This window comes from Bufo gargarizans, chromosome 3, assembly GCF_014858855.1.
Source record: "Bufo gargarizans isolate SCDJY-AF-19 chromosome 3, ASM1485885v1, whole genome shotgun sequence".
NCBI classification, from domain to species: domain Eukaryota; kingdom Metazoa; phylum Chordata; class Amphibia; order Anura; family Bufonidae; genus Bufo; species Bufo gargarizans.
In genome coordinates, this window is record NC_058082.1 from 299549963 (window position 1) to 299563745 (window position 13783).

The window sequence follows — 13783 nt, forward strand, 5'->3', positions numbered from 1 at the left end:
GCTCTGGCATCAGAAAAAAAGAAAATGCGGTAAAATCTTTAGTGACGTATCTTGATGAACTTTGCGACTCTTATGAGCTCAAAGCTATCTTGACGCTTTGTCTTCTCATTGTCTGTAGCTACTAGAGGCCTGTTCATGCCAGGCAGGCTCCCCCAGAAGTATCTTGGTCGATCAATACTCTATCATTGTGCCATTCTGTGGCTTCCTCATGCTGCTGCAACCTCCAGACTCTGTCATTGTTCAACACTGTGGCCTCTTCCTGATGCTGCTGCTGCCGACACTTTCGGACTCTGTCATTGTACAATTCTGTGGCCTCCTCATGCTGCTGCCACCTCCACACTCTGTCATTGTGCCACTCTGTGGCCTACTCATGCTGCTGCCACCTCAAGATTTTGTCATTGTGCCACTCTGTGGCCTACTCATGCTGCTGCCACCTCCAGACTCTGTCATTGTGCCACTCTGTGGCTTCCTTATGCTGCTGCCAACTCCAGACTCTGTCAATGTGCCACTCTGTGGCCTGATGCTGCTGCTTCCACCTCTAGACTCTGTCATTGTGCCATTCTGTGGCCTTCTCATGCTGCTGTCACATTCAGACTCTTTCATTGTGCCACTCTGTGGCCTCCTCTTGATGCTGCTGCTGCCGAAACCTCTAGACTGTCTTTGTGCCACTCTGTGGCCTATTCATGCTGCTACCACCTCCAGACTCTGTCATTGTGCCACTTTGTGGCTTCCTCATGCTGCTGCCAACTACAGACTCTGTCAATGTGCCACTCTGTGGCCTGATGCTGCTGCTGCCACCTCTAGACTCTGTCATTGTGCCACTCTGTGGCCTTCTCATGCTGCTGCTGCCACCTCTAGACTCTGTCATTGTGCCACTCTGTGGCCTTCTCATGCTGCTGCCACATTCAGACTCTTTAATTGTGCCACTCTGTAGCCTACTCATGCTGCAGTCACCTCCAGACTCTGTTATTGTGCAACTTTGTGGCCTGATGCTGCTGCTGCCACCTCCAGACTCTGTCATTATGCCACTTTGTGGCCTCCTCCTGATGCTGCTGCTGCTGCTGCTGCTGCTGCCACCTCCAGACTCTGTCATTGTGCCACTCTGTGGCTTCCTCATGCTGCTGCAAACTCCAGACTCTGTAATTGTGCCACTCTGTGGCCTCCTCCTGATGCTGCAGACACCTCCAGACTCTGTCATTGTGCCACTCTGTGGCCTCCTCCTGATGCTGCTGCTGCCGGCACCTCCAGACAATGTCATTGTGCCACTCTGTGGCCTCCTCCTGATGCTGCTGCTGCTGACACCTCTACACTCTCAGTGTGCCACTCTGTGGCCTACTCATGCTGCTGCCACCTCCAGACTCTGTCATTGTGCCACTCTGTGGCCTTCTCCTGATGCTGCTGCTGCTGCTGACACCTCTATACTCTCAGAGTGCCACTCTGTGGCCTTCTCATGCTGCTGTCACATTCAGACTCTTTCATTGTGCCACTCTGTGGCCTCCTCTTGATGCTGCTGCTGATGACACTCTGTGGCCTACTCATGCAGCTGCCACCTCCAGACTCTGTCATTGTGCCACTCTGTGGCTTCCTCATGCTGCTGCCAACTACAGACTCTGTCAAGGTGCCACTCTGTAGCCTGATGCTGCTGCTGCCACCTCTCGACTCTGTCATTGTGCCACTCTGTGGCCTTCTCATGCTGCTGCCACATTCAGACTCTTTCATTGTGCCACTCTGTAGCCTACTAATGCTGCTGCCACCTCCAGACTCTGTCATTGTGCCACTCTGTGGCCTTCTCATGCTGCTGCCACATTCAGACTCTTTCATTGTGCCACTCTGTAGCCTACTCATGCTGCTGCCACCTCCAGACTCTGTGGCCACCTCTGTGCCACTCTGTGGCCTCCTCTTGATGCTGCTGATGACACCTCTAGACTGTCTTTGTGCCACTCTGTGGCCTACTCATGTAGCTGCCACCTCCAGACTCTGTCATTGTGCCACTCTGTGGCTTCCTCATGCTGCTGCCAACTACAGACTCTGTCAATGTGCCACTCTGTAGCCTGATGCTGCTGCTGCCACCTCTAGACTCTGTCATTGTGCCACTCTGTGGCCTTCTCATGCTGCTGTCACATTCAGACTCTGTAATTGTGCCACTCTGTGGCCTCCTCTTGATGCTGCTGCTGCCGACACCTCTAGACTGTCTTTGTGCTTCTCTGTGACCTACTCATGCTGCTGCCACCTCCAGACTCTGTCATTGTGCCACTCTGTGGCCTCCTCCTGATGCTGCTGCTGCCGACACCTCCAGACTCTGTAATTGTGCCACTCTGTGGCATACTCATGCAGCTGCCACCTCCCCACTCTGTCATTGTGCCATTCTGAGGCTTCCTCATGCTGCTGCCAACTCCAGACTCGGTCATTGTGCCACTCGGTCGCCTTCTACTGCTGCTGATGCTGCTGCCGCCACCTACAGAATCTGTCATTGTGTCACTCGGTGGCCTCCTCATACTGCTTCCACCTCCAGACCCTGTCATTGGGCCGCTCTGTGGTCTCCTCATGCTGATTTCACCTCACCACTATGTCATAGGTCCACTCTGTTGACTTCTCATGCTGTTTCCACCCTCCCCACTTCATGACTGATGGCTTTTGGTCTGACTGACATCATCATTTATTTGACCTTTTTTCTGATCTGTCAGAAGGAAGGAAAAATGAGACGCACAACAGATCCTGTCTGTGTAGCAGCTGTAAGGCCTGTATGGTCCCATCAGAATAGGTTTATGATTTGTTAGCCAAAAGCAGAGTGGGTAGAAAACAAAGAAGACATGCAAATTTTCCATTCATGTGTCATCTATGTTTTAAATCCACTCCTGTTTTGGGGGCATTAGCAATACTGATGGATTATTAAGCAAATGCTCCACAGACAGGATCCATTTTTTGTGGGTGATTGTTCTGACGGATCAGAGAATGGGGAAAATTAATCAGTGATGTCAACACAAACTTACTGCTGACACCCTCTCCACTCTTTCAGTGAGCTCTACTTGTGTAAGTGTTTAATAGAACAGGTTCTGTAGACATCTATGTGGAATCAGCTGACGGGGGTGTAAAAGGAGTGCATTTCTTCTTGACGCTAACATCTACCTGTAAGGCTGAGTTGATACTTCAGTTATTTGGTCAGTTTTGGCCCTGTGACTGCCCTGTCATCTGCATGTCATACTGACTTACAGTATTATTTCACTACGACAGCAGACTCCCTATGCGTGTTATTGCAAGGCACAGTGTTCTATACCCCTCTAAAGGCTCTCTGCAGCCCGGAAATAGACGTTTTATAGCGCGATTCACCGCAAACAAATTCGGATCTAAGCAAATTTTTACGAAAAAATCTGTGACCTATCTTTCTTTACTACTCTGGTTAGTAGATCTAAGGCTACTCCAAGTTTTTTACTGGAGCCTGCCACAAGGCTGAACAGACTTGGCTGCTAGCAACCCATTATATGTCTGTAGATTAAAAACTTTTTCACATGAGCGAGTCATTGCCGGAACCATGCTCTGTGTGTTGTGATCCTCCATTCTGGACTTGAAGGAGTGCACAGCATTATCATTATTTATAATGCTATGTTCCTCTGCTTGACCTTACTTCTTCAAAATCATAGTGACCATGCGCTCCTGCAAGTCCAGAATGGAGGATCGCACTTACAACAGAGTTTGATTCCCTCAATGGACTCACTCATGTAAAACAGCCCTAATGTGACAGAAAGCAGGTGCGAGTTGACAGGTAGCAGAAATGTTAAACTGGTCAGAGCCAGGAGGTCATAGAAGCCAAAATTGCAAACAATGGGTTAAAGGGTAACTGTCATTTTTTCATCAAAAAATACATTTCAGAATATGTTACTGCTGGAGCAGCATTATGCATAAAGCAATCTTTAGTTTCTTCACATACCACTGTTTTCCTTGAGTTTTTCCTTTAGTTACGGTTGTTTAAACATTTACAATATGAGGACCTTCTCAAGATGGCTTTTGTGAGGCCAAAACTGCTTTCCCTCACTTCCCATACACACTTGCTGTAACCAGCAGCTCCCTGCCAGCCAATCGGATTGGATTACTGAGTGACATGCCTCCTCACTCTGAAGCTTAATGCAGCCATGCAGTGTGAAGGACCGCCCCTCTGTCTTCTGTTTACATCAAGTTGGAAGACAGACAAGCCATAGCAACAGTCTTTTAACCGCCTCTGGACCGCCTAAGGCAGATCTGCGGTCCGGAGGCGGCAGCTCTGCGCAGAGTGACGTGCCGGCACGTCATCTCGCGAGAGCCGAGACTTCCTGTGAACGCGCGCACACAGGCGCGCGCGTTCACAGGAACTGAAAGTAAGAGACAGGATCTCCAGCCTGCCAGCGGCGATCGTTCGCTGGCAGGCTGGAGATGCGATTTTTTTTAACCCCTAACAGGTATATTAGACGCTGTTTTGATAACAGCGTCTAATATACCTGCTACCTGGTCCTCTGGTGGTCCCTTTTGTTTGGATCGACCACCAGAGGACACAGGTAGCTGTGTAAAGTACCACAAAACACTACACTACACTACACCCCCCTGTCACTTATTAACCTCTTATGAACCCCTGATCACCCCATATAGACTCCCTGATCACCCCCCTGTCATTGATCACCCCCCTGTCATTGATCACCCCCCTGTCAGGCTCCGTTCAGACGTCCGTATGATTTTTACGGATCCACGGATACATGGATCGGATCCGCAAAACACATACGGACGTCTGAATGGAGCCTTACAGGGGGGTGATCAATGACAGGCGGGTGATCACCCATATAGATTCCCTAATCACCCCCCTGTCATTGATCACCCCCTTGTCATTGATCACCCCCCTGTAAAGGCTCCATTCAGATGTCCGTATGATTTTTATGGATCCACGGATACATGGAACGGATCCGCAAAACACATACGGACGTCTAAATGGAGCCTTACAGGGGGGTGATCAATGACAGGGGGGTGATCACCCATATAGACTCCCTGATCACCCCCCTGTCATTGATCACCCCCCTGTAAGGCTCCATTCAGACGTCCGTATGCGTTTTGCGGATCCGATCCATGTATCCGTGGATCCGTAAAAATCATACAGACGTCTGAATGGAGCCTTACAGGGGGGGTGATCAATGACAGGGGGGTGACAGGGGGTGATCACCCCATATAGACTCCCTGATCACCCCCCTGTCATTGATCACCCCCTGTAAGGCTCCATTCAGACATTTTTTGGGCCCAAGTTAGCGGAAATTTTTTTTTTGTTTTGTTTTTTTTTCTTACTAAGTCTCATATTCCACTAACTTGTGTCAAAAAATAAAATCTCACATGAACTCACCATACCCCTCACGGAATCCAAATGCGTAAAAATTTTTAGACATTTATATTCCAGTTTTCTTCTCACGCTTTAGGGCCCCTAAAATGCCAGGGCAGTATAAATACCCCACATGTTACCCCATTTCGGAAAGAAGACACCCCAAGGTATTCCGTGAGGGGCATATTGAGTCCATGAAAGATTTAAATTTTTGTCCCAAGTTAGCGGAAAGGGAGACTTTGTGAGAAAATACAAAAAAAAAAAAAACTATTTCCGCTAACTTGTGCCAAAAAATAATAATTATATGAACTCGCCATGCCCCTCATTGAATACCTTGGGGTGTCTTCTTTCCAAAATGGGGTCACATGTGGGGTATTTATACTGCCCCGGCTTTTTAGGGGCCCGAAAGCGCGAGAAGAAGTCTGGGATCCAAATGTCTAAAAATGCCCTCCTAAAAGGAATTTGGGCCGCTTTACGCATCTAGGCTGCAAAAAAGTTGTCTTTTGCCAAGATATTTCTCTCACCCGCATCTAGGCTGCAAAAAAGTGTCAAATGCCAACTTTGTATAAAAAAATGGGAAAAGTTGTCTTTTGCCAAGATATTTCTCTCACCCGCATCTAGGCTGCAAAAAAGTGTCACACATGTGGTATCGCCGTACTCAGGAGAAGTTGGCAAATGTGTTTTGGGGTGTCATTTTACATATACCCATGCTGGGTGAGATAAATATCTTGGTCAAATGCCAACTTTGTATAAAAAAATGGGAAAAGTTGTCTTTTGCCAAGATATTTCTCTGACCCAGCATGGGTATATGTAAAATGACACCCCAAAACACATTCCCCAACTTCTCCTGAGTACGGCGATACCAGATGTGTGACACTTTATTGCAGCCTAGGTGGGAAAAGGGGCACACATTCCAAAGAGCACCTTTCGGATTTCGCAGGCCATTTTTTACACATTTTGATTGCAAACTACTTCTCACACATTAGGGCCCCTAAATTGCCAGGGCAGTATAACTACGCCACAAGTGACCCCATTTTGGAAAGAAGACACCCCAAGGTATTCCGTGAGGCGCATGGCGAGTTCCTAGAATTTTTTATTTTTTGTCGCAAGTTAGTGGAATATGAGACTTTCTAAGGAAAAAATAAATTAAAAAAATCATCATTTTCCGCTAACTTGTGACAAAAAATAAAAAATTCTAGGAACTCGCCATGCCCCTCACGGAATAGCTTGGGGTGTCTTCTTTCCAAAATGGGGTCACTTGTGGCGTAGTTATACTGCCCTGGCAATTTAGGGGCCCATATGTGTGAGAAGTAGCTTGAAATCAAAATGTGTAAAAAATGGCCTGCGAAATCCTAAAGGTGCACTTTGGAATATGTGCCCCTTTGCCCACCTTGGCTGCAAAAAAGTGTCACACATCTGGTATCGCCGTACTCAGGAGAAGTTGGGGAATGTGTTTTGGGGTGTCATTTTACATATAACCATGCTGGGTGAGATAAATATCTTGGTCAAATGCCAACTTTGTATAAAAAAAATGGGAAAAGTTGTCTTTTGCCAAGATATTTCTCTCACCCAGCATGGGTATATGTAAAATGACACGCCAAAACACATTCCCCAACTTCTCCTGAGTACGGCGATACCAGATGTGTGACACTTTTTTGCAGCCTAGGTGGGCAAAGGGACCCACATTCCAAAGTGCACCTTTCGTATTTCACCGGTCATTTTTTACAGATTTTGATTGCAAACTACTTCTCACACATATGGGCCCCTAAATTGCCAGGGCAGTATAACTACGCCACAAGTGACCCCATTTTGGAAAGAAGACACCCCAAAGTATTTTTTGATGGGCATAGTGAGTTCATGGAAGTTTTTATTTTTTGTCACAAGTTAGTGGAATATGAGACTTTGTAAGAAAAAAAAAAATCATCATTTTCCGCTAACTTGTGACAAAAAATAAAAAGTTCTATGAACTCACTATGCCCATCAGTGAATACCTTAGGGTGTCTACTTTCCGAAATGGGGTCATTTGTGGGGGGTTTCTACTGTCTGGGCATTGTAGAACCTCAGGAAACATGACAGGTGCTCAGAAAGTCAGAGCTGCTTCAAAAAGCGGAAATTCACATTTTTGTACCATAGTTTGTAAACGCTATAACTTTTACCCAAACCATTATTTTTTTTTTGCCCAAACATTTTTTTTTAATCAAAGACATGTAGAACAATAAATTTAGCAAAAAATGTATATATGGATGTCGGGTTTTTTGCAAAATTTTACAGCTGAAAGTGAAAAATGTCATTTTTTTGCAAAAAAATCGTTAAATTTCGATTAATAACAAAAAAAGGAAAAATGTCAGCAGCAATGAAATACCACCAAATGAAAGCTCTATTAGTGAGAAGAAAAGGAGGTAAAATTCATTTGGGTGGTAAGTTGCATGACCGAGCAATAAACGGTGAAAGTAGTGTAGTGCAGAAGTGTAAAAAGTGGCCTGGTCATTAAGGGGGTTTCAGCTAGCGGGGTTGAAGTGGTTAAGGGAGCAGTGGAAAGGGACAGAGGACATTAATGAAAGCTGTTATTATAAGGTAATTACAGATCTTTTGACAATCATTGACAGACTAACTCAGGTATACATGCCTAGCTCTAATAAACTAGCAAATAAATATATATATGACAGTTACCCTTTAAACCAGAAACAATCTAAGAAGTTAAAGCCAGGAGAAACAGTTACAGCCTAATCAGTAGTCAGTGGGTAAATCCAAAATCTAGTGGAGGTCAATACACAGGAAAGTCCAACAGAAATGCAGAACTATTCTGAGCACAAATCTCACAGAAGCCAGGAAAAAATCACAGGCAAGGAAAACATTGAGCACAGGGCTTAAGTCCCACGCCTAACTCTAGAATTAGACACTGAGCCAGAAACCTGATTTGCTCAGTGATGGCATCCAGTCCACAGACAGATTGACCAGCTTGGGCTTGGCAGGGTGGAATAGCAACCCTCCTAAAACAGACATGCACTGGATCATGGCCATGTAATTATTTTGATATATAGACAGCAAAGGTAGCATTTCTTTTAAACATTCTACATAATTCTGCCCCATAATCATTAATACAGTGAATGAAAGCTTAGCTATAAGTCTTTTTCTATGACTCGTGGTTGTCATTCACCTTTCACTTCATGAACATTGGGGGGGGGGGTGTCTATAATTTATAGACACGATCATTAAGTTGGCTTTAATGTTAAATTTTTTCTTGGTTACTGATTACATCCATATATAACTGTTCCAATTGTACAACATAATAAATGGGGAAAATTGAAAAGAAATACATGAATGCAATATTGTGTATATATAATATATATATATATATATATATATATATATATATATATTTTGTAGGGGGGTTCAAGGGATGATTGTGGATGATGAATATGTGTCACCGAGGTTCCTGGCTTTGGCGAAGTAAGAGCAGTTGCTGTTTAGTATGGCTGTAATAGGTGATCCGTAACGGCTCTTACTGGGAGCAGTCAAAGTGCTGGGTGGGTGACTACTACCCACGTTCCAGGCTGGGTCTTGGTTTTGGGCTATAAAACACAGGCAGCACTGTCAGGTGGTGTGGATTACTCCTCTCTGACAGTTGAGCTCTGTCAGTCTCTGTGTTGGGACCTGGGAGTTTGGGCCTGGATTAAAGCCTGCTACCTTATTGGTGTGAAAGCAGGTGGATTCTGCTTTGTCCAAGGACTTATTCTTTGCTGCATGGTGTGAACAAACACCAGAATCACAAGGTGACTGTTTTCCTTAAAACTGACTTTTTATTTTGTCATTTACTTAATGTGTGAATAAACACTGAACTGTTTAATTCAAAGACTTTGTTGCCTCTATACTGCGTCCACTAACCTGCCTACCAGAGCGAATTTCACTATATATATATATATATATATATATATATATATATATATTATATTTTCCATTTATTTGTTTTTTTATATAGATATTGTAAGTTAGTTGAAACTTGTTAGCCATTTCTTAAATCATGAAGTTTGTTATTTGATTGTTTTGTTGTAGGGAGAATCTGGAATAGTAGGTCCTGAAGGCCTTGCAGGAGAACCAGGACCTCCAGGAAAACCTGGACTTCCAGGAGTTGGAATACCAGGCAAACCGGTGAGTTTTTTAATACTTCTGGAAGCTGAAGACAATCCTCTGTTGATATCAAGCCATGGTATAATCCACCCAATCCTTCAGTGTTGACAGATAGGATTGTAGTCTGCATGTCTTGATCAAGAGTGCCATTTGGTCTTTGAAGACCTGATAATTCTGAGATCTATGGGGTTTCTAAAATAAGTAAAAAGTTTAATTGTGCAAATATTAGAGTTGATCAATATGTTGTTTAATAAAAGCAAGTAATCTATTCCCATACTATATTTGTAGAAGGCAAAGGTTCTATTCATGCATTTGCTATAGTTTCTATTCAAGACCTTGTTCTCCACAGACAGCACAAGTACCCACTGATTTTAATGTGTTAATTCACACATCTATGAATTTTCACCATCCATGGAGTCGGGGTTACGTCACAGATGCATGCTCTATTTTTGTCTGTAATCATGAATCCCTCACCCCCAGTATAGTCTATGGGTCAGTGACAAAACATGGATGGCATCCGTGTTGCATCTCTATTCCATGGATTGTTGCTTGGAAATGACACACAGAGGGCATAAAACAGACATGCGGACAAAACATGGATTCTTCACAGACATGAAACACTGACCATCTTGTCACTGATGTTGTCATGGACGTGTGAATGAGGCCTAATGCCACATGCTGCACTGTTCTTGCCATCATAAGTTATATAAACACTGACCAAATCACAGAACTGAAACTCAGATGTGAACATTGTCTGAACTAAATAATATAAAACTACATGCGCGTGGATTTTCTGGTAAATTCAGTACTACAATAGTTACAGTATTTTTTTTCAGATCGTGTAAAAAAGACACCATTAGAGAAACCTGATGGTCCCAATTATATTCAATGGACTCTGTCTGGTGCTGGTATCTGTTATGTTACGGATCCAGCCCTGCTGGGATTTTTGTCTTTCAGTTCCTATGAGAGAACAGGAAATACAAGCCTTACATTTGCACATGTTCTGAAATGTAAAAACTTAAATATTCACATTTTATCTTACTAGTAAACTTGTTTATCCTTATTTTTATCATTTTAGGGTAATCCTGGTGGTCCACCTGGTCTTTCAGGAGAGAACGTAAGAGCCTGCAACATTTGTAAAGTGACAGACGGATGATAGATAGATAGATAGATAGATAGATATAAGATAGATAGAGAGAGATAGATAGATAGATATGAGATAGATAGATAGATATAAGATAGATAGATAGATAGATAGATAGATAGATAGATAGATAGATATAAGATAGATAGATAGATAGATAGATAGATAGATAGATAGATAGATAGATAGATAGATAGATAGATAGATAGATAGATAGATAGATAGATAGATAGGATCTAGATAGGTGATATACTCTAAATGTAAGACATGGGGTACATTTTCATAGAGACAGTCAATACAGGTTCTTAAAATCTTAGCTTAATTCTACAATACACTGACCACGGTTCCCCAAACAAGGTAACAGCCATAGGGCCAGACAAAGGTTGTTATGAGGTCTTGGACAGTAAACTTCGGTCCAAGTAGTGAAAGGTGCAGTAGCATAAAGTAGCACCAGCAGAAGGGAGGGGAGGAAGGAGGACTCCCTGGGCCATTTTGAACAAAGTAATTACAGAATGGTGACTTATATAGCTCATATTGGTATTTTAACACCAATCATTTTCTTTTCCACCCCCAGGGTCAACCAGGAACTCCAGGCAAAGATGGATCTGTGGGAAAACCAGTCAGTATGCCTAATGCCATTTATACTATGATGCACTTATAAATAATTTACAACTGATACAATTGCTAAGGAGAATACATGTTATCGCAACCATCCGCCACTAAAAGTTAATGTTTCAATTTTACCATCATTAAAAAGAGGTGCAAAAGACAAATAAGGGATTCCATCCATAGCAATTGATTGATTTTATTTTCAGAGTTGCAGTAAAAATATGACTTATACAGATAGGCTAGTCAGTGTGTTGTCCCTTTGTACCAAAAATTATATTATACCGCCACTTACAGTACAAATGTGGTGGTATCTATTTACACCCAAAATATACGGATACATTTTGTAAACTGGATTCTTTAAAACATAACCTTTACTTGGTCATTTAAAATATATTTCACACTGGGTGAGAGACAAAAATAACAAAAACAACCTCCACTATATCACATAAAACCAATGAATACGTGAAAAAATGGGTGGATCTCACCTCATCCGAGCAGGATCCACAATCGCAGAGGGTGGTCCTGGCAGTTGGTGGTGCCTGTGACCGGTGTGACCAGGGTGCTGAATTCGTGATGGCAGTATTAAGCCTCCTACTCAACCCTATTCTGGCTTTCCTGCCTACCTAGGGGTAGGGGGCTGTTCTTATCACCTGCCTACCACACATGGAGCACCCGCCCCGACAGGGGCGACCCCACACCGAACCTTACCCTCGGTATGGGTCTAGTGTTCTATATAACCCTATTACAATGCCCTACATGCCATGTTTCCATCTTTTATTACAGACATCATCAGGGGACTTCACATGTATTCAAGGGTGATCAGAGATCAGGGTGGTTTTAGCCTCCAATCAATCAGAGATCAGGGTGGTTTTCGCCTCCAATCAGTAGGATAGTTGGTGACTCTTATCCTCTCTGGAACATGGGAAGTGTCCCATGTCAGTACATGTCTCACCCAAACTAACAATGATCTGGGTGAGCCATGTGAGATCATTGTTAGTTTGGGTGAGACATGTACTGACATGGGACACTTCCCATGTTCCAGAGAGGATAAGAGTCACCAACTATCCTACTGATTGGAGGCGAAAACCACCCTGATCTCTGATTGATTGGAGGCTAAAACCACCCTGATCTCTGATCACCCTTGAATACATGTGAAGTCCCCTGATGATGTCTGTAATAAAAGATGGAAACTTGGCATGTAGGGCATTGTAATAGGGTTATATAGAACACTAGACCCATACCGAGGGTAAGGTTCGGTGTGGGGTCGCCCCTATCGGGGCGGGTGCTCCATGTGTGGTAGGCAGGTGATAAGAACAGCCCCCTACCCCTAGGTACGCAGGAAAGCCAGAATAGGGTTGAGTAGGAGGCTTAATACTGCCATAACGAATTCAGCACCCTGGTCACACCGGTCACAGGCACCACCAACTGCCAGGACCACCCTCTGCGATTGTGGATCCTGCTCGGATGAGGTGAGATCCACCCATTTTTTCACGTATTCATTGGTTTTATGTGATATAGTGGAGGTTGTTTTTGTTATTTTTGTCTCTCACCCAGTGTGAAATATATTTTAAATGACCAAGTAAAGGTTATGTTTTAAAGAATCCAGTTTACAAAATTTATCCGCCAGTGTGTTGTCCCAGCCTAATTTGTCTGCTGTATATGTTTCATGTGCCAGTTTAATGAAACTGTATTTTCCCTCCCTCCCCCAAAAATGCTAAAAAAAAAAAGACCCAATGTATCCCAAAATATGGTATCAATAAAAACATTAGTTCACCCTGCTAAAAAAAATTAGGCCTCACACAGCTAGGTTATCAGAAAACTAAAAAAAATATTGGTTTCACAATATTTTTTATTTTTTTTAAACATAACACAACCATTTAAAAGTGATATCTCCATTACTAACCTATAGAAAAAAAATTAAATGTCATTATTACCATGCACTAAACATCCTAAAAAATGAAACCATAAAAACAATGGGAATTGCATTGTTTTTCTTTTTCACACAGTCGACCTAAAAATGTTTGAAAAGTTACACAATTCACCTGATGTACCCCAAAATGGTGCCATCAAAAGAAAAATTTGTCCTGCATATGTTATGTAATCAGAAAAATAAAGAAAGGTTTTGGCTTTTGAAATACTGAGACCAAAAAAAGAAAAAAAAAAGACAAGCTAGACTTGTGTCCTTGACATTAAAAAACATAAAAAAATATAAAAATAATATAAAAAATATGAAAACAATTAAACATAGTAACATATTCTGATGATCAAATTTCACACAAAAATACTTAAGGGAAGAAGAGAGAAGAATGGAGGGAAAGGTTGACCAGCATTGTCCGGGCAATAATAAATCCTATCTTCAGAACTAAATACACATAAGGCTCTAGTACAGCCAGCTGAATAAGGCATAAAGCAAAATATACACAAGGTTGTAAATAAACTAAAATGTAATAGTGAACTATGGTTTAAGGCAGGACACAGTAGACTCGCAGCTTTTTCTAGAAGGTGTTTTATGGCTGTGTGTATTCTGTTTTTATGTTTGGCAGTGTATAGGTGACAGTTTTTTGGCCATTGAG

General features: G+C 42.9%; 1 protein-coding gene across 7 annotated transcripts in view; it reads left to right on the forward strand.

Annotated features, from left to right (window-relative positions):
* The window catches only part of COL16A1 (collagen type XVI alpha 1 chain), a 226071-nt gene that overhangs the window by 143860 nt on the left and 68428 nt on the right, over window positions 1-13783 (forward strand). For all 7 annotated transcript variants that reach the window (XM_044286553.1, XM_044286551.1, XM_044286554.1 and 4 more), the window contains exons 18-20: window positions 9383-9478; window positions 10536-10574; window positions 11176-11220. In XM_044286553.1, coding sequence (XP_044142488.1) covers window positions 9383-9478; window positions 10536-10574; window positions 11176-11220 — 180 coding nt within the window. The remainder of the gene's footprint in view (window positions 1-9382; window positions 9479-10535; window positions 10575-11175; window positions 11221-13783) is intronic.